A 22,697-nucleotide genomic window follows, 5' to 3' on the forward strand; every position below is an offset into this window, starting at 1 on the left:
ACACACTGCAAACACTAACCATACAGAAAATACACACTGCAAACACTAACCATACAGAAAATACACACTGCAAACAATAACCATACAGAAAATACACACTGCAAACACTAACCATACAGAAAATACACACTGCAAACAACAAACCATACAGAAAATACACACTGCAAACACTAACCATACAGAAAATACACACTGCAAACACTAACCATACAGAAAATACACACTGCAAACACTAACCATACAGAAAATACACACTGCAAACAGTAACCATACAGAAAATACACACTGCAAACACTAACCATACAGAAAATACACACTGCAAAGGAACTAACTCATAATCCAAAAAGGTGGGCCCCGAGGAAGAACATACAGTGTAGCCGCTATTCTCTTACATGCCCCATGAATATCAGAATGTTGAATGACCTTTATTTATTCAGGGATTCAGCATCATTTGTACTGGAAACCCCCGGTCTCCCCCGCTGCGGCCTGATGTTCCCACCATTGTATAAGAAGCCTCCGAGGCTTCCATCCTGTGTATCCGCTGCTGCTAGAGTTCTGTACAGAGCCCGAACGTTGCTGACATGGCGCCAATGTTTTTAGCAGAAATCAATTATTGTCCCCAAATTTCAGTTATTTTACAGGCATGTGACGCAGCCCGATGGCCAGCGTAGTTACAGCATGACGGGGCCTGATGGCCAGCGTAGTTACAGCGTGACGGGGCCCGATGGCCAGCGTAGTTACAGCGTGACGGGGCCCGATGGCCAGCGTAGTTACAGCCCGATGGCCAGCGTAGTTACAGCGTAACGGGGCCCGATGGCCAGCGTAGTTACAGCGTGACGGGGCCCGATGGCCAGCGTAGTTACAGCGTGACGGGGCCCGATGGCCAGCGTAGTTACAGCGTGACGGGGCCCGATGGCCAGCGTAGTTACAGCGTGACGGGGCCCGATGGCCAGCGTAGTTACAGCGTGACGGGGCCCGATGGCCAGCGTAGTTACAGCGTGACGGGGCCCGATGGCCAGCGTAGTTACAGCGTGACGGGGCCCGATGGCCAGCGTAGTTACAGCGTGACGGGGCCCGATGGCCAGCGTAGTTACAGCGTGACGGGGCCCGATGGCCAGCGTAGTTACAGTATTACATGGCCCGATCACTAATGTAGTTACAGTATTACACGGCCCAATCGCCAATGTAGTTATGGTATTACACGGCCCGATCACTAATGTAGTTACAGTATTACATGGCCCGATCGCTAATGTAGTTACAGTATTACATGGCCCGATCACTAATGTAGTTACAGTATTACACGGCCCGATCACTAATGTAGTTACAGTATTACACGGCCCGATCACTAATGTAGTTACAGTATTACACGGCCCAATCGCCAATGTAGTTACAGTATTACACGGCCCGATCACTAATGTAGTTACAGTATTACACGGCCCAATCGCCAATGTAGTTACAGTATTACACGGCCCGATCACTAATGTTAATGAGCGCCGATCTGCTAGATCTTACTGGGCCTATTACACAGCTCCACCATTGTGAAGCAAGGGATATATATATATGTATTGTGAGCAATGTCCATGCAGCCCTTGGTGTGTATATATTGTTAGCAATGTCCGTGCAGCCCTTGGTGTGTATATATTGTTAGCAATGTCCGTGCAGCCCTTGCTGTGTGTGTGTGTATACTGTATATATATATATATAGTTAGCAATTTTTAGCAGTTTTTTAAAGGCTAAAAACAACAACAACAATCAGGCAATGGTAGTTTCAGCTGATCGTTGCCTGGATCGGATTGATTTGGCAGATTATCGCTCCGTGTAACAGGGCCCTTTACTTGCTGACCTGGGAGGCAGAACTCCCACTTGTTGAATTCCCAGAATGCATTGGTTTCCCTCAGCTCTTCATCACAGCCCTCCCACCCTGCCTCCTCCCCTCCTACAGCACTCCTGCTAGTTCTGCACCCAAAGCTGTTAGTCATTTCACTGCAACTGCTGGGCGGGCATAGAGCTGAGAGACCAGATCCAGAGGCTGATGCCTTGTCTATAGAGACAATACACATTTTGTAATTTTTGTTTTTTCTACTTCCTGTCCAGGGTGAATCACACTGATGCCAGTACTACAGTATATTATAGTAAGTTATATATCTCGGGGTGATTGTATCTAATTTCTGATACCAGAGTGCCCCTTTACCTTATGCTCTTTCCCAGATACCTGGAAGTCTTGGAGCATAGCTGCCATACACCCCCTGTATATCACTGCACCCTCCTGTCATATTATGAATTGATTTCACATTTGCATCTTTTCATAACTTTTTTCCTCTATTTTCTGCATTTTGTTAAATTCTGACAATTCTTTTTATGTTTAGTGTAAAAATTCCAAGAATGTTAATGTCTCTGCTAGTTACTTATCTGCTGCACCATATATCTCTCAATAAGGTACAGCAGATGTGCGGCACAAGGTCAAGGCATGGCCGCCCTTCACTGCCCTATCTACTAGTCCTGCTGTCCTTCCTTTTCAGGATCTTTGTGATACTTTTATGTTGTAGACATTTCGGTGTCCGTACTAATAGGAAAGATTTCAAAACTGGAAACCAGACACATATATTAAATATACATATACACATATATTAAAACATTTATTAAATATACATTTCCATTAAATACACAATGTAGAAAACACAAGAATAATGTTAAAGTATAAAAATACAATAAAAAAAACCTCTCTATCAAAAATCTGCGTCCAGCACAGAGCGATCTCTACCGATCCAGAGGAGGTCAACTCTACTCTGCTGCAAATCCCGCATGAACGTCACCTAGACGAGGCAAAAAGACACGGACAGGCCATGACACGGGGTTACCACATGGACAGGATATCACACAGGCTTTACCTTTCTTAATTTACCTTAAAACTACTTTTTCCCCTTAATTTTAATGTCCGCACCATCAATTTAAAGGACGATCTCACCAAAACAACATTGTGGAAGTAACATGAACTCTGACCTTTGAGTGGATCAGAGCCGGGAGCAGGGAGGTTCCTAGAGCATTGCTGATTGCTGATTGGATAAGAGTCAGGCAGAGAGGGGGTTTAGATCACGTTGGGATCATTATCGTATGAGGACAGTGTAAGGCTATGCTCACACACAGTTAAAACAAGGGCCATTTTTATTGGACAGCCGCCATTTAACAGCAAATAACAGCCTTTATTATAGCAGTTACGGCCAATGTTCTACAATAATAACCTTTGTCGTTAAAAGGAAGGACGTTCAATAAAAACGGCCATAGTTTGACAGTGTGTGAACATAGCCCGATACTGCACAGGGCTCTAGCTCTCTGAACACAGGGCAGCAGGACTTTAGGCTTAGATCTATGCTCTCTGTCCCCCAAGCCATGGTAAATGAAGCCATATGCACTGGAGTAGGGATGTGATGGGGGAAGCACTGGACCTCCCTCCTTATCTGTGCACCCCACCCTGAATTTACTTAGTATTCGCATGAGAGTTCACCAACGTCTTTTTAGGCAAAATACTGAACATAGTTTATTTATGAACATTTACGGACATCATCATCAATTATTATTTTGCCTATAAAAAGACGTTGTATGAGCATGGCCGTTATCGGATTTTGCAGCAAATTGAGCAATTGCTTTAAAATAAAAAAAAGAATTGAGGCAAATTGTGGCAAAAAATTAAAAAAAATACAAGAAGCGCGCCACATGTGAACACAGCCTGATGAAAATGGGCGCAAATAAAACAGTAAGTTTATTATTTCTTATTTTGGAAAAGATCAGCATTCGGCGTTACCCGGCAATTATAAATACATTGTATTCAACTTTTTCCTATTTTAAAACGACGAGTACTAAGAAGAGCGACAGAGGGGTTTTATGTTCCTTCTTGTGGTCTAGTTACACCTGCTGGTTTTGTAGATTTTTAGTTATTTATAGCAACTTTGCCATAACAGCCCCCCCCCCCAAAAAACATAACAAACCCGTCACCGTCAGACTACGTCTATCCTATTCGGTGTAATGGGGCACATAGTCCTATAAATGGCTCTTAAAGTAGCTGCCGATCTATTTCAGTTGTACTTCGTTTTCCTTACGTTCAGTAATAACCCGCTTCTATTCTCACAGTAGACGGAGTGCGATACCCATTTAGCCACAAAGCGCACTGCTGCGATGCAGCTCTAGATTTCCTATCTCTTACATATTCTACAATGCAATGTTAGAGATGTCCTACGAAACAAATAGATAATGTCCGCTAAGCATCTTTCTGCAGAAATACAAAACTTATCAGACATAATGGTAACTCCCCGGTGTCCCGGTGGTCTCCGCTGGTCTTTGTACCTTCCATTGGGCAGTGATACGACCTGAGCGGTTGCACGGTGCACTCTATCATCCCTAGGACGCCAGCCATTGGCTCGGGTGGTCCCGTCTACGTACTGTTTGTCATCGCTCCATTGGAAGTCAGCAGAGACTGGCAGGGGAGCACCGCTTCATTCATTAGACCCTTGGACGCTCCCTTTCACGTCTCCATGGTTACTCGGCACATCAAATACAGATGTCAATAAAAGACACATATAATAAAATTATTATTTCTAATTAAGTGCAAATAAGCATTCCCAATGTCACACGGAAACCTGATACAGCTTATCCGGCCATTTCTAGTTACTCTCTTATGGTGGCAGCTACTTCCTTAGGGTTGGATCGCAATGGCCAAAACCCACAACGTTATAACGAATGATGAGCGACACTCAAGTCGGCTCTGGCTCGTCCCAACATGAACTCTCAGCATTTGATTACGGGTGACGGACGTTGGATACAGCCCTAGGGAGCCTGTGCAGCTCATGACCTATGGCGGGATCGGGTTTCCCAGGATACCTAGGGCTGCATGGAACTTCTTCAGCCACCGGTAATCAAATGCCGAGAGTTTGGGTTGGATGAGCCCCAACGTACTCGAGTTTTGCTCATTACTAGTTATAAACTGAGATAAGTGAAAAAAACCCACAATGGGTGCAACATAAAAATGCACCAAAGCCTTGAAGTGTGAGCACGGCCATGGGGCAGGTTCAGAGGGCTCGAAATCCAGGCGTAAAGATCCATCGCGGATCAGCGGCAGAAACCTAAGGTACACCCATGGTTTCCAATCCAGATTAGCCCGAAAAGGACTAACCCAGGTCCAGTCTTATAGTGTGAACATACCCTAAAAGTACAATCAGTAGCAACATAAAAGAAGGTTAAAAACATATTAAAAATAAATAACATGAAGTACAATGTTCCTATGACAGACGTAGTTTGTGTTAGAAGTGGCAAAGCTGTCCGATCGCTTCCAGTCCTAAAACAAGACTCCTGGATCAGCTCCGGCCGCCTAAAGAGCACAATCAGGTGTGCAAATACCAGCCGCAAAGGTAAGACACAAACGAACAATTATAAAAAACAGGTTCTTTCCAGAGATGTAAGGCGAGTGCTCGGCCTGGTTCATACTGCGCACAATACGTCAGCTGCTTGTTCAGCACTCATGCAACGTCCCATCAATTCCCTCAGGGAGAGCTCCTCGTCCTGAGCCATTTCAGACGCTGACAAATAATCGTCTCCTTTCAGAATACAGACCGAGGCGAGTCCTGAGGACGGACACAATGCATCCGGGATTCTCCTGCTTAAGGGGTCCTCCGAACTCCTGGCTGGGGTAACACATGACCCCGACTGACCGCAAGCAATTCCCGCACAATCCAGAGAGGGGAGCCCCGACGGCCCCAATACACTCTACAGGTCCATTCAAGCATTTCCGGATGACCTAGAAGAGAGAGATTTATGGTAGTCAGCAGCACAAGGGTTAATGCAGAACAGACTTGTTTACTGAGCCGACTAAGCTGAGAACAAAAAACTTTCCTCAAAGGCTCAAAGGCTTTGCCGGGTGCTGGGAACGGTTGCAACACACCTACCCGTCGATGATTTACAGAGTACACAACTTTATTCTCACCGGCCGGGGAATTTACACTATAAAATGTCGTCTTCAAGGGAAATTATTGTCTGGGTTAGAGTCCATCTCCCAGCTCGGATATAGATAATAGACACAGAGTGTGTGTGTATATATATATATATATACACATACAGTATATATTTGAATACAAAAAAAATCTAGAAGAAGAGAAAGAGGCTTCCATGTCATTGCATCCCCCGACCCTAATCCCCATCTCCAAAAGCTGGCTGGCCCCCTGACAGGAGACAGGAAGGTAGCAGACTCCCCTTCATCCTCAGCGCCCGTGGACAATAGGGGTTATCGGCAGGTTAGATCCGTGTTTATGGTTCCCCTCTGACGGGGGGCTATATACTAGTCAGGAGCAGTGATTCTGTAGTGGTATCTGTTATATCCACAGACTCCCCAGGTGTGTCTAGTCTAGGGCCCTTCTATACACAATGGAATAGACAATGCCTCCGCTTTGGTAGTTACCCACATATGTTTGGATTTCCCTCCGCGTCTCTAACCTCTAACAGTAATAATACACCTGTATGTATTACTGCTCACCTATATGGCTGAGATACAGGAGAGTACTGTATGCATCGCTGCTCACCTACATGGCTGAGATACAGGAGAGTACTGTATGCATCGCTGCTCACGTATATGGCTGGGATACAGCAGGGCTGAGATACAGGAGAGTACCGTATGCATCGCTGCTCACCTGTACGGCTACTGGGGCTGAGATACAGGAGAGTACTGTATGTATTACTGCTCACCTATATGGCTGGGATACAGGAGATTACTGTATGAATCGCTGCTCACGTATATGGCTGGGATACAGGAGAGTACTGTATGCATCAATGCTCACCTATATGGCTGGGATACAGGAGAGTACTGTATGCATCAATGCTCACCTATATGGCTGGGATACAGGAGAGTACTGTATGCATCGCTGCTCACGTATATGGCTGGGATACAGGAGAGTACTGTATGCATCGCTGCTCACCTATATGGCTGAGATACAGGAGAGTACTGTATGCATCGCTGCTCACCTATATGGCTGGGATACAGGAGATTACTGTATGAATCGCTGCTCACGTATATGGCTGGGATACAGGAGAGTACTGTATGCATCAATGCTCACCTATATGGCTGGGATACAGGAGAGTACTGTATGCATCGCTGCTCACGTATATGGCTGGGATACAGGAGAGTACTGTATGCATCGCTGCTCACCTATATGGCTGAGATACAGGAGAGTACTGTATGCATCGCTGCTCACGTATATGGCTGGGATACAGGAGAGTACTGTATGCATCGCTGCTCACGTATATGGCTGGGATACAGGAGAGTACTGTATGCATCGCTGCTCACGTATATGGCTGGGATACAGGAGAGTACTGTATGCATCGCTGCTCACCTATATGGCTGAGATACAGGAGAGTACTGTATGCATCGCTGCTCACGTATATGGCTGGGATACAGGAGAGTACTGTATGCATCGCTGCTCACGTATATGGCTGGGATACAGGAGAGTACTGTATGCATCAATGCTCACCTATATGGCTGGGATACAGGAGAGTACTGTATGCATCGCTGCTCACGTATATGGCTGGGATACAGGAGAGTACTGTATGCATCGCTGCTCACCTATATGGCTGAGATACAGGAGAGTACTGTATGCATCGCTGCTCACGTATATGGCTGGGATACAGGAGAGTACTGTATGCATCGCTGCTCACGTATATGGCTGGGATACAGGAGAGTACTGTATGCATCGCTGCTCACGTATATGGCTGGGATACAGCAGGGCTGAGATACAGGAGAGTACCGTATGCATCGCTGCTCACCTGTACGGCTACTGGGGCTGAGATACAGGAGAGTACTGTATATATCGCTGCTCACCTATATGGCTGAGATACAGGAGAGTACTGTATATATCGCTGCTCACCTATATGGCTGGGATACAGCGGGCCTGAGATACAGGAGAGTACTGTATGCATCGCTGCTCACCTGTACGGTTACTAGGGCTGAGATACAGGAGAGTACTGTATATATCACTGCTCACCTGTACGGTTACTGGGGCTAAGATACAGGAGAGTACTGTATGCATCGCTGCTCACCTGTACGGATACTGGGGCTAAGATACAGGAGAGTACTGTATGCATCGCTGCTCACCTATATGGCTGGGGCTGAGATACAGGAGAGTACTGTATGCATCGCTGCTCACCTGTACGGTTACTAGGGCTGAGATACAGGAGAGTACTGTATATATCACTGCTCACCTGTACGGTTACTGGGGCTAAGATACAGGAGAGTACTGTATATATCACTGCTCACCTGTACGGCTACTGGGGCTAAGATACAGGAAAGTACTGTATGCATCGCTGCTCACCTGTACGGATACTGGGGCTAAGATACAGGAGAGTACTGTATGCATCGCTGCTCATCTATATGGCTGGGGCTGAGATACAGGAGAGTACTGTATGCATCGCTGCTCATCTATATGGCTGGGGCTGAGATACAGGAGAGTACTGTATGCATCGCTGCTCATCTATATGGCTGGGGCTGAGATACAGGAGAGTACTGTATGCATCGCTGCTCATCTATATGGCTGGGGCTAAGATACAGGAGAGTACTGTATGCATCGCTGCTCATCTATATGGCTGGGGCTGAGATACAGGAGAGTACTGTATGCATCGCTGCTCATCTATATGGCTGGGGCTGAGATACAGGAGAGTACTGTATGCATCGCTGCTCATCTATATGGCTGGGGCTGAGATACAGGAGAGTACTGTATGCATCGCTGCTCATCTATATGGCTGGGGCTGAGATACATCGCCATATATACAAAAATGTCCAAACAGTATTTTTTTTTTTTAAAGTTTCACTGTTGTGTCCCCCCCCCCCCCAGAAATCAATAGTCCAGGTGATTTTAAGAAACTTTGTAATTGGGTTTATTACACAAATCTGCCATTATCTGCATTCAGAGAGACTTTCCCTACCTGCCATTTTACCAGATAATTTTGTATTTCCAGAACACTCCTTTAACCTTTTATTAATCTATTGATCATTTATTTGTTATCTATCAGGCCAGTGCCCATGTGATCCCAGTGATGGATGTATCCAGGACCGGCCTACAGGTGTATCCGTCACTCAGCTTTACAGGTTGCTGGGTTCACACTATGTATATTTGAGGCTGTATTTGGTCCTCATGTCAGGTCCTCATAGCAACCAAAACCAGGAGTGGATTGAAAACACAGAAAGGATCTGTTCACACAATGATGTAATTGAGTGGATGGCCGCCATATAATGGCAAATATTTGCTGTTATTTTAAAACAACGGCTGTTGTATTGAAATAATGGCAGTTATTTACCGTTATATGGCGGTCATCCACTCAGTTTCATCATTGTGTGTGAACAGAGCCTTTCTGTGTTTTCAATCCACTCCTGGTTTTGGTTGCTATGAGGACCTGACATGAGGACCAAATACAGCCTCACAAATACAGCCTCAAATATACGTAGTGTGAACCCAGAGTAATTAAAAGGGAAATCTGGAGAATTTTTTTTCTTTCAAACCAACTGGTGTCAAAAAGTTACAAATCTATAGAACTTTCTGACACCGGATGATCTGAAATGAGTTTTACCGGTGTACCCCTTTAATTAGAAATTCAGAATGTTGCTGATCAGTTAGGAAACATATGTGTTTCAGGGTTCAGCTAAACACTGCCTGTTATCAGGTGCAGCCAGCAGTATATAGATGGAGAAGCCACACAGGTAAGGGAGCAGTACATAGATGGAGAAGCCACACCGGTAAGGGAGCAGTACATAGATGGAGAAGCCACACCGATAAGGGAGCAGTACCATAGATGGAGAAGCCACACCGATAAGGGAGCAGTACATAGATGGAGAAGCCACACCGGTAAGGGAGCAGTACATAGATGGAGAAGCCACACAGGTAAGGGAGCAGTACATAGATGGAGAAGCCACACTGGTAAGGGAGCAGTACATAGATGGAGAAGCCACACCGATAAGGGAGCAGTACCATAGATGGAGAAGCCACACCGATAAGGGAGCAGTACATAGATGGAGAAGCCACACCGGTAAGGGAGCAGTACCATAGATGGAGAAGCCACACCGGTAAGGGAGCAGTACCATAGATGGAGAAGCCACACCGGTAAGGGAGCAGTACATAGATGGAGAGGACACACAGGTAAGGGAGCAGTACATAGATGGAGAAGCCACACCGATAAGGGAGCAGTACATAGATGGAGAAGCCACACCGGTAAGGGAGCAGTACATAGATGGAGAAGACACACAGGTAAGGGAGCAGTACATAGATGGAGAAGACACACAGGTAAGGGAGCAGTACATAGATGGAGAAGCCACACTGGTAAGGGAGCAGTACATAGATGGAGAAGCCACACCGATAAGGGAGCAGTACCATAGATGGAGAAGCCACACCGATAAGGGAGCAGTACATAGATGGAGAAGCCACACCGGTAAGGGAGCAGTACCATAGATGGAGAAGCCACACCGGTAAGGGAGCAGTACATAGATGGAGAGGACACACAGGTAAGGGAGCAGTACATAGATGGAGAAGCCACACCGATAAGGGAGCAGTACATAGATGGAGAAGCCACACCGGTAAGGGAGCAGTACATAGATGGAGAAGCCACACCGGTAAGGGAGCAGTACATAGATGGAGAAGCCACACTGGTAAGGGAGCAGTACATAGATGGAGAAGCCACACCGGTAAGGGAGTGTTACAGTAAGAGGCGGTGATGGAGGAGGGTCGGAGTACTCACCACTTACACCACATCACACTCAGGGATCTGTAAGTGCAGCCTGGAAGACAGGAGAGGATTGGTGAGGAGTGTGCGAGCACAGGATCAGGTAACGCTGATCCTCTCAGCCATCAGGCGTGGGACTCACCTTTCTTCCGGTAACGTGGCTCCCGGATTTCTGGTGAGATCGACTTCCCGACACGACGCATTCAATCTGCTTCTTAAAACCTAAAAATCAGAAATTAGAAAGATTTAATAACAGAAGCAACGGTGTCCGATCTATTACAGTGCCCCCTATATTACAGTACCCCCTATATTACAGTGCCCCCTATATTACAGTGCCCCCTATATTACAGTGCCCCCTATATTACAGTGCCCCCTATATTACAGTGCCTTATATACAGTGCCCCCTATATTATAGTGCCTTATATACAGTGTCCCATCTATTACAGTGCCTTATATACAGTGTCCCATCTATTACAGTGCCTTATATACACAGTGTCCCATCTATTACAGTGCCTTATATACACAGTGTCCCATCTATTACAGTGCCTTATATACAGTGTCCCATCTATTACAGTGCCTTATATACAGTGACTTATATACAGTGCCCCCTATATACAGTGCCTTATATACAGTGTCCCATCTGTTACAGTGGTTATATACAGTGCCCCATCTATTACAGTACCTTATATACAGTGCCCCCTATATACAGTACCTTATATACAGTGTCCCATCTATTACAGTGCCCCCTATATACAGTGTCCCATCTATTATAGTGCCTTATATACAGTGCCCCATCTATTACAGTGCCTTATATACAGTGTCCCATTATATACAGTGCCCCATCTATTACAGTGCCTTATATACAGTGTCCCATTATATACAGTGTCCCATCTATTACAGTGCCTTATATACAGTGCCCCATCTATTACAGTGCCTTATATACAGTGTCCCATCTATTACAGTGCCTTATATACACAGTGTCCCATCTATTACAGTGCCTTATATACAGTGCCCCATCTATTACAGTGCCTTATATACAGTGCCTTATATACAGTGCCTTATATACAGTGCCCCATCTATTACAGTGCCTTATATACAGTGTCCCATCTATTACAGTGCCTTATATACAGTGTCCCATCTATTACAATGCCTTATATACAGTGTCCCATCTATTACAGTGCCTTATATACAGTGTCCCATCTATTACAGTGCCCCCTATATACAGTGTTCCATCTATTACAGTGCCTTATATACAGTGTCCCATCTATTACAGTGCCTTATATACAGTGTCCCATCTATTACAGTGCCTTATATACAGTGTCCCATCTATTACAGTGCCTTATATACAATGTTCCATCTATTACAGTGCCCCCTATATTACAGTGCCCCCTATATACAGTGTTCCATCTATTACAGTGCCTTATATACAGTGTCCCATCTATTACAGTGCCTTATATACAGTGTCCCATATATTACAGTGCCTTATATACAGTGCCTTATATACAGTGCCTTATATACAGTGTCCCATCTATTACAGTGCCTTATATACAATGTTCCATCTATTACAGTGCCTTATATACAGTGTCCCATATATTACAGTGCCTTATATACAGTGTCCCATCTATTACAGTGCCTTATATACAGTGTCCCATCTATTACAGTGCCTTATATACAATGTTCCATCTATTACAGTGCCTTATATACAGTGTCCCATATATTACAGTGCCTTATATACAGTGCCCCTATATTACAGTGCCTTATATACAGTGCCCCCTATATTACAGTGCCTTATACACAGTGTCCCATCTATTACAGTGCCTTATATACAGTGTCCCATCTATTACAGTGCCTTATATACAGTGTCCCATCTATTACAGTGCCTTATACACAGTGTCCCATCTATTACAGTGCCTTATATACAGTGTCCCATCTATTACAGTGCCTTATATACAGTGCCCCCTATATTATAGTGCCTTATATACAGTGTCCCATCTATTACAGTGCCTTATACACAGTGTCCCATCTATTACAGTGCCTTATACACAGTGTCCCATCTATTACAGTGCCTTATATACAGTGCCCCATTTATTACAGTGGTTATATACAGTGCCCCATCTATTACAGTACCTTATATACAGTGCCCCATCTATTACAGTGCCTTATACACAGTGCCCCATCTATTACAGTGCCTTATACACAATGTCCCATCTATTACAGTGCCTTATACACAGTGCCCCATCTATTACAGTACCTTATATACAGTGCCCCATCTATTACAGTGCCTTATACACAGTGCCCCATCTATTACAGTGCCTTATACACAGTGTCCCATCTATTACAGTGCCTTATATACAGTGTCCCATCTATTACAGTGCCTTATACACAGTGCCCCATCTATTACAGTGCCTTATATACAGTGTCCCATCTATTACAGTGCCTTATATACAGTGCCCCATATATTACAGTGCCTTATATACAGTGTCCCATCCCACATTTCCTATGTTCTGGAAGCACAGACAGACAGATGGCAGGTACCATGTGTTTCCTAACAGCAGGGTCAGCAGTCTGGATTACAGCTGACAGATTCCCTGCTTATTAGGTGGGCTTCATCATACATAGAGTAAGGCACCAGAAGTGTAAATCATGATAAGTGACATGAGGACTTACCCAATACTGATGCCGGTAATAAAGCAGTCCGCATAGGAACAGTAACACTAACACCACAAGGAACGCAATGGCGGCCATTTGTAGCTTTCTTTGTTTAGGGTCTTCCATCCTCGCTTCCGGTGCTGTTGCAATGAGAGGAGACTTATTAGACTCATGGTTGGGGCAGTTCTTCCTGTCATCTATATCTAGGTCTCTCTCTCGTTGTGCAGGAATATTGGATGACGTATCAGCATTTGGGTTATTAGGTGTAAGCTGGCCTCCAGGCGTAGGGGAGGAGCCGGGGAGCTGGCCTCCAGGCGTAGGGGAGGAGCCGGGCAGCTGGCCTCCAGGCGTAGGGGAGGAGCCGGGCAGCTGGCCTCCAGGCGTAGGGGAGGAGCCGGGCAGCTGGCCTCCAGGCGTAGGGGAGGAGCCGGGCAGCTGGCCTCCAGGCGTAGGGGAGGAGCCGGGCAGCTGGCCTCCAGGCGTAGGGGAGGAGCCGGGCAGCTGGCCTCCAGGCGTAGGGGAGGAGCCGGGCAGCTGGCCTCCAGGCGTAGGGGAGGAGCCGGGCAGCTGGCCTCCAGGCGTAGGGGAGGAGCCGGGCAGCTGGCCTCCAGGCGTAGGGGAGGAGCCGGGCAGCTGGCCTCCAGGAGTAGGGGAGGAGCCGGGCAGCTGGCCTCCAGGCGTAGGGGAGGAGCCGGGCAGCTGGCCTCCAGGCGTAGGGGAGGAGCCGGGCAGCTGGCCTCCAGGCGTAGGGGAGGAGCCGGGCAGCTGGCCTCCAGGCGTAGGGGAGGAGCCGGGCAGCTGGCCTCCAGGCGTAGGGGAGGAGCCGGGCAGCTGGCCTCCAGGCGTAGGGATAGTCCACATAGCAGAGGAGAGGTAGGAGGAAGCCCAGCCAAGGTTCCCATCCCCTATGACTTGTGACCCAGGTTCAGGGACTTCAGTGTTAGACGCACCAATTCCACTAGATGGGATGACTGTATGAAGAGAAGGTTGTACGTGGTTTGGGTTATTGGCACTGGTAGATAGGCTAGAGACAGCCAAACTGGAAATGTCGTTTATATTCGCAAGAGAACGACGTATTTTGGTAACGGAGTTGGAAGAGGTTGCAATGTTCGATATCTCACTGGGCGCAGGAGAGGTCTGATACGCAGTTGGCCTGGTGTTTTGGGAACTAAATTCACCCATTGTAGTTTCCCGACTTTCATCTGGTTCCACAACAGTAGAGTCATCATACTTGTCACCAAAACCTGAGGTTGATGCACTGACGCCCTCAGGCTGTGATGGAGTCGGGCGACTAGGCCATGGCTGTGGACCAGTCTGAGACGGAGTTGGGCTATTAGGCCCTGGCTGTGGACCAGTCTGAGACGGAGTTTGGCTATTAGGCCCTGGCTGTGGACCAGTCTGAGACGGAGTTGGGCTATTAGGCCCTGGCTGTGGACCAGTCTGAGACGGAGTTGGGCTATTAGGCCCTGGCTGTGGACCAGTCTGAGACGGAGTTGGGCTATTAGGCCCTGGCTGTGGACCAGTATGAGACGGAGTTGGGCTATTAGGCCCTGGCTGTGGACCAGTATGAGACGGAGTTGGGCTATTAGGCGATGGCTGTGGACCAGTCTGAGACGGAGTTGGGCTATTAGGCCCTGGCTGTGGACCAGTCTGAGACGGAGTTGGGCTACTAGGCCCTGGCTGTGGACCAGTCTGAGATGGAGTCGGGCTATTAGGCGATGGCTGTGGACCAGTCTGAGATGGAGTCGGGCTATTAGGCGATGGTTTGTGGAGAGATTCTGTACTACGCATTGGAAAATCTGAACTAGTTAGGGGAAGATTTGTATAAGACCCAGTTTGTTGAGTGGCACCAGCAGACGAATGATCCACGGTGGTGGTCAGAGGTTCTAAATCCCTCGGTATAACGGTAGAGATGAGCAGTGAAGGATCTAACCCCTCGGGGTTATTCTCAGGATGGCGGCCACTCATGGCCTCGGCCACTAGACGGGTGTGTAAGGATTGGCTCATGCTATATGTGCCACTTGCTCGTTCTGATAAGTAATTTAGAGAGGTCTGAGAAGTTTCACTGGAGGACATGGACGTTGTAGGGAAGGAACATGTACAATGAGGACCTGCAAGATTCAGAAAAGACAGAAAGGCTTTGATGGAGCCATGATCTGTCATGATGCATAATACAGCCAAGGTGACGTGGGGTTGGTTAGTGACAAACATGCATATGTTACATAAGCACTAACACGGGTGAGGGACATAAATGCTGGAAAGCCGAACAATGGAGGCTGAGATAGTAACACTGGGAAGCCGAACAATGGAGGCTGAGATAGTAACACTGGGAAGCCGAACAATGGAGGCTGAGATAGTAACACTGGGAAGCAGAACAGTGGAGGCTGAGATAGTAACACTGGGAAGCCGAACAATGGAGGCTGAGATAGTAACACTGGGAAGCCGAACAATGGAGGCTGAGATAGTAACACTGGGAAGCAGAACAGTGGAGGCTGAGATAGTAACACTGGGAAGCAGAACAGTGGAGGCTGAGATAGTAACACTGGAAAGCAGAACAGTGGAGGCTGAGATAGTAACACTGGGAAGCAGAACAGTGGAGGCTAAGATAGTAACACTGGGAAGCCGAACAATGGAGGCTGAGATAGTAACAATGGAAAGCAGAACAGTGGAGGCTGAGATAGTAACACTGGAAAGAAGAACAGTGGAGGCTGAGATAGTAACACTGGGAAGCAGAACAGTGGAGGCTGAGATAGTAACACTGGGAAGCAGAACAGTGGAGGCTGAGATAGTAACACTGGGAAGCCGAACAATGGAGGCCGAGATAGTAACACTGGGAAGCCGAACAATGGAGGCTGAGATAGTAACAATGGAAAGCAGAACAGTGGAGGCTGAGATAGTAACACTGGAAAGAAGAACAATGGAGGCTGAAATATTAATGCTGGGAAGTCGAACAATGGAGGCTGAGATAGAAACACTGAGAAGCCCAACAATGGAGGTGGAGGTAATAACATTAGAAAGCTGAACAATGGAGGCTGAGATAGTAACACTGGAAAGCTGAACAATGGAGGCTGAGATAGAAACACTGGGAAGCAGAAGAACAGAGGCCGAGATAGTAACGCTGGAAAGCCTAACAATGAAGGCCGAGATAGTAACAATGGAAAGCCCAAAAACGGAGGCCGAGATAGTAACACTGGAAAGCCCAACAACGGAGGCCGAGATAGTAACGCTGGAAAGCCCAACAATGGAGGCCGAGATAGTAACAATGGAAAGCCCAAAATCAGAGGCCGAGACAGTAACACTGAGAAGCCCAACAATGGAGGCCGAGGTAATAACACCTGAAAGCTGAACAATGGAGGCTGAGATAGAAACACTGGGAGGCAGAAGAACAGAGGCCGAGATAGTAACGCTGGAAAGCCCAACAATGGAGGCCTCATAGTAAGACTGGGAAGCCGAACAATGGAGGCCGAGATAGTAAGTTAGGCCTCATAGTCCAGACTCCACCACCACTCTGCAGGCACAGACATACATGTAAGCAGGGTATGCACAGAGATCTTTTCCGTCTTACCTGCTGTAGTGTCCTCACGTTCCATCGTCTTATAGTACGGGCATTCTGACGGGTATTTCATTGGATTGAAGCCGTTTAGTTTTCGCAAGGAGTCATCAACTTTCTGCAGAATTTCATGGACGTTCATCTTTGTGGTTTGCAGGTAGTTATCGAGCACTTCCTGTTGTAGAAAGAATCATATAATAATAATAATAACGACAAGGACTGGTGCGGCAGCACTTTACCTAGTCCGTCCAGTTTGGCTCCTGTCCCCATTGGGGCTCACAATCTAAATTCACCGATCTGTATGTTCTGGGTGCGGGAGGGGAAGAAGCCAGGACCCCGGCGCTGCAGAGCTACACTGCTAACCAGAGCAGAAACAGCAAAAAGCACAACCAGTGTGAACAGATCACGTAGACCCAAGACTATCAGGAAGCTCCCCTTTGGGATCACATGATCAGGGGGAAGGACAGTGCTGGTCGGAAGCCGCTCTGGTTCTAGGCTTCTTTATCGCTACAATCCGCAAGAGCGCAGGTTACTGGTGTAAGAGCCCGCCACCTCTGGCCATGTCAGGAACTGTAATAGGTAGGGAAACCCGGGCTCCTGTCTATTCCACTATCCAAGGATTCCGGGTGGATTTTCAGGCATAATACAGATGACAATCACATGGTCCATGGACCCTCCTTGTGAATCTGTGGGGATTCCGTCCTGTCACTTCATTATGGGGGACGCCACATCCCACCTATCACTACAATGACATCTAGCGTCTGCCTCCTATGACCTTTGGGTTAGTCGCCCCCCCACAGGATGACCCCTCCCGGACTGGGCCCCTATAGCAGCCGCATATGATGAACGGTAATAACCCCATGACGTTATACGGAGTATACGGGCTGGATGTAACTGCAGATGGTCACATATATATATATAAAATGCAGAACATACGTCGTCCTCAGGAGGGAGCGCCTCTATGCATCCCGTGTACGTCCTTTCCAGCTGGCTCTTCCTGTCAGCATTGTCGGTATCGGGGAGGAAGTTCAGCTCTCCCAGGAGTTTGTACACTTCGTACACCATCGCCCAGCGCTCACACTCATCCGTCTGCAAGAAAGATGGAATCAATCATTGTGATGCAATCACACGGCCGGCCGGTAACACCACTATAGGAGGAAGCAAATCTAATGCACCAAACCGGGCACAGACAGCAGAGATAGCAGAGGCAGCAGAGGCAGCAGAGGCAGCAGAGACAGCAGAGGCAGCAGAGACAGCAGAGGCACGCCAGAGCCACCAGTCCTGCTGGGAATAGCAATAGTAATACTCACCACACACACACACACAATAATACTCACCCCCCCCCACACAGTAATACTCACCCCCCACACACACTGTAATACTCACCCCCCCCCACACACTGTAATACTCGCCACACACAGTTATACTCCCCCCCCCCCCCCCACACACACACACAGAGTAAAACTCACCCCTTACATCGGATCGGGCTGCTTGTGACAGTCAGCTGCTCGGCGAAAACAGGAGATGCGGGACATCCAGATGCAACAGAGGAGTGTGGATATGCCCTTCACACTGTAATACTCCCCCCCTCCCACACACAGAGTAATACTCCCCCCCCCCCGCACACACTGTGATACTCACCACACATAGTTATACTCACCCCCCCACACACACACTGTAATACTCACCACACACAGTAATACTCCCACACACACACACTGTAATACTCACCACACACAGTAATACTCACCCCCCACACACACTGATATACTCCCCCCCCACACACAGTAATACTCAACCCCCACCCACTGTAGTACTCACCCTCCACACACACACACACTGTAAAACTCAACCCTTACACACACACAGTAATACTCACACCCTCCCCCACACTCTGTAATACTCACCCCCAGTAATACTCACCCCACACACACAGTAATACTCACCCCCCTCCCACACACAGAGTAATACTCCCCCCCCCCCCGCACACACTGTGATACTCACCACACATAGTTATACTCACCCCCCCACACACACACTGTAATACTCACCACACACAGTAATACTCCCACACACACACACACACTGTAATACTCAACCCCCACCCACTGTAGTACTCACCCCCCCCACACACACACACACTGTAAAACTCAACCCTTACACACACACAGTAATACTCACACCCTCCCCCACACTCTGTAATACTCACCCCCAGTAATACTCACCCCACACACACAGTAATACTCCCCCCCTCCCCCCCCACCCACTGTAGTACTCACCCCCCCCCCACACACACACAGTAATACTCACACCCTCCCCCACACTCTGTAATACTCACCCCCAGTAATACTCATCCCCTACCCCACACACACAGTAGTACTCACCACACACACACACACACACACACACAGTAATACTCACCCCCTCCCCCACACACACAGTAGTACTCACCACACACACACACACACACACACACACAGTAATACTCACCACACACACAGTAATACTCACCACACACACAGTAATACTCACCACACTTCCATTATGCCGGATCTTTACGGGGATATTACACCTTATTTTTGCCTGGCTGCTAACCTGTAAGAGAAATACCAGCCAGGTGTCAGATAACGAGAAGACGAGAGTGATGACCTCTGCCCCTTCTTGGAACCAGTTCTTACCATTTCCTTTAGAAAAGTCTGATGCTGCTCCGATACATCAACCAAACAAATGTGAGCCAGGAAGCCGGGAGCCACATAGATCAGCAACACAACCCAGGAGCGGACCGCCTGCAAGGAACACAGTCTGGTTAATGCTGACACTACATTAAAGGGGCACTCCAAATCAGCTGGGGGCAGAAACTTATTCCATTGGAAAGATCTATATAGATGTAATTTACCGGTCTTCCTGTACTTATCAGCTGCTGTATGTCCTGCAGGAAGTGCTGTATTCTCTCCAGTCTGCTGCCACCTCTGTCCATGTCAGGAACTGTCCAGAGCAGGAGAGGTTTTCTATGGGGATTTGCTGCTGCTCTGGACAGTTCCTGACATGGACAGAGGTGGCAGCAGAGAGCACTGTGTCAGACTGGAGAGAATACACCACTTCCTGCAGGACATACAGCAGCTGAGAAGTACTGGAAGACTGGAGATTTTTATATAGAAGTAATTTACAAATCTATAACTTTCTGGCACCTTAATAAAGCCTCCTCCATCTCCTAGAGGCCTCCTACCACAAATGCACACACTCAGCTCTCCGCCCTACAAACTGCAAGACCCCAGCCACGCCCGTTAGGCCCCGTTCACATGTAGCAAAACTAGCGGAATTCCGCAGCAAAATTGTCCGCCGCGGAATGGCGTTAGCCTCCCTCTCATGATGTGAGTCTATGGGAGGCGCGCGCTGCTGCTCTCCCCGCGCTGAAGAACGAACATGTTCAGTCTTCAGCGCGGAGAGACTCTGTGAGAGCAGCAGCGCGCGCCTCCCATAGACTCACATCATGAGAGGGAGGCTAACAGAATTCCGCGGCGGACAATTTTGCTGCGGAATTCCGCTAGTTTTGCTACGTGTGAACGGGGCCTTACATGTGATATGGCAGATGTGTCCTTTCTATCCTGCTGCAGCCCACGGGGACAATCTAAGGGCCCCGGCCCCACTGGAACCCACGGGGACAATCTAAGGGCCCCGGCCCCACAGGGACAATCTAAGGGCCCCGGCCCCCACTGCAGCCCACGGGGACAATCTAAGGGCCCCGGCCCCACTGGAGCCCACGGGGACAATCTAAGGGCCCCGGCCCCACTGGAACCCACGGGGACAATCTAAGGGCCCCGGCCCCACTGGAACCCACGGGGACAATCTAAGGGCCCCGGCCCCACAGGGACAATCTAAGGGCCCCGGCCCCCACTGCAGCCCACGGGGACAATCTAAGGGCCCCGGCCCCCACTGCAGCCCACGGGGACAATCTAAGGGCCCCGGCCCCACTGGAGCCCACGGGGACAATCTAAGGGCCCCGGCCCCACTGGAACCCACGGGGACAATCTAAGGGCCCCGGCCCCACTGGAACCCACGGGGACAATCTAAGGGCCCCGGCCCCACTGGAGCCCACGGGGACAATCTAAGGGCCCCGGCCCCACTGGAGCCCACGGGCACAATCTAAGGGCCCCGGCCCCACTGGAGCCCACGGGGACAATCTAAGGGTCCCGGCCCCACTGGAGCCCACGGGGACAATCTAAGGGCCCCGGCCCCACTGGAGCCCACGGGGACAATCTAAGGGCCCCGGCCCCACTGGAGCCCACAGGCACAATCTAAGGGCCCCGGCCCCACTGCAGCCCACAAGGACAATCTAAGGGCCCCGGCCCCACTGCAGGCTACGGGGACACCAGGGGGCAGATTTCAGCATATTATCACCACCACCTTCTAAAAAAAACACCACAAAGGCGGAGTAGATCCCCAGGCGGAGTAGATCCCCAGGCGGAGCAGATCCCCAGGCGGAGCAGATCCCCAGGCGGGGTTTTCCAGCCAGGGATATTCATTTACAACAGCATCCAATGGTATCCAACTGCTATTTCCCTCAGGTTATGTAAAGTTTATGAGACGTGTAAAATAAGTAAGTTATCAAACACAAGAGCGCGCCACAATATAAGATAAGCTATCCAACACAAGAGCGCAGCTATCCAACACAAGAGCGCAGCTATCCAACACAAGAGCGCAGCTATCCAACACAAGAGCGCAGCTATCACAACACAAGAGCGCAGCTATCCAACACAAGAGCGCAGCTATCACAACACAAGAGCGCAGCTATCACAACACAAGAGCGCAGCTATCCAACACAAGAGCGCAGCTATCACAACACAAGAGCGCAGCTATCCAACACAAGAGCGCAGCTATCACAACACAAGAGCGCAGCTATCACAACACAAGAGCGCAGCTATCCAACACAAGAGCGCAGCTATCCAACACAAGAGCGCAGCTATCCAACACAAGAGCGCAGCTATCCAACACAAGAGCGCAGCTATCCAACACAAGAGCGCAGCTATCCAACACAAGAGCGCAGCTATCCAACACAAGAGCGCAGCTATCCAACACAAGAGCGCAGCTATCCAACACAAGAGCGCGCCACAAAGGACAGGTCAATAGAGTTCCCATTACGATACTTATCAATCACCAGTGACTGATTATTATAGAGAGCGGAAGAGGAGGAGTTTGTGGTGGTTTTTCCTATCGACCTCGGGGATAAACACAATCATCGTGGAATACAAAAGTAAATATCTTACAGGAGCTCGCTACCTGACCTGCCGCACTGCTCCATCACCCTGACAGAGGCGCTCGCTCCTCCATCACCCTGACAGAGGCGCTCGCTCCTCCATCACCCTGACAGAGGCGCTCGCTCCTCCATCACCCTGACAGAGGCGCTCGCTCCTCCATCACCCTGACAGAGGCGCTCGCTCCTCCATCACCCTGACAGAGGAGCTCGCTCCTCCATCACCCTGACAGAGGAGCTCGCTCCTCCATCACCCTGACAGAGGCGCTCGCTCCTCCATCACCCTGACAGAGGCGCTCGCTCCTCCATCACCCTGACAGAGGCGCTCGCTCCTCCATCACCCTGACAGAGGCGCTCGCTCCTCCATCACCCTGACAGAGGCGCTCGCTCCTCCATCACCCTGACAGAGGCGCTCGCTACTCCATCACCCTGACAGAGGCGCTCGCTACTCCATCACCCTGACAGGGGCGCTCGCTACTCCATCACCCTGACAGAGGCGCTCGC

General features: G+C 48.8%; 1 protein-coding gene across 1 annotated transcript in view; it reads right to left on the minus strand.

Annotated features, from left to right (window-relative positions):
• Positions 1–2,619: 2,619 nt before the first annotated feature.
• LOC138767136 (cell surface glycoprotein 1-like) overlaps positions 2,620–22,697 on the minus strand; it is a 24,243-nt gene continuing 4,165 nt past the window's right edge. Inside the window, exons 2-9 of the mRNA XM_069944424.1 lie at positions 19,621–19,728; positions 19,475–19,537; positions 17,879–18,031; positions 16,958–17,117; positions 13,411–15,503; positions 10,886–10,965; positions 10,759–10,798; positions 2,620–5,785 (exon numbers count right to left, since the gene is read on the minus strand). Of these exons, the coding sequence (XP_069800525.1) occupies positions 10,762–10,798; positions 10,886–10,965; positions 13,411–15,503; positions 16,958–17,117; positions 17,879–18,031; positions 19,475–19,537; positions 19,621–19,728 (2,694 nt within the window). The 3' untranslated portion in view covers positions 2,620–5,785; positions 10,759–10,761. The remainder of the gene's footprint in view (positions 5,786–10,758; positions 10,799–10,885; positions 10,966–13,410; positions 15,504–16,957; positions 17,118–17,878; positions 18,032–19,474; positions 19,538–19,620; positions 19,729–22,697) is intronic.

This window comes from Dendropsophus ebraccatus, chromosome 11, assembly GCF_027789765.1.
Source record: "Dendropsophus ebraccatus isolate aDenEbr1 chromosome 11, aDenEbr1.pat, whole genome shotgun sequence".
NCBI classification, from domain to species: Eukaryota; Metazoa; Chordata; class Amphibia; order Anura; family Hylidae; genus Dendropsophus; species Dendropsophus ebraccatus.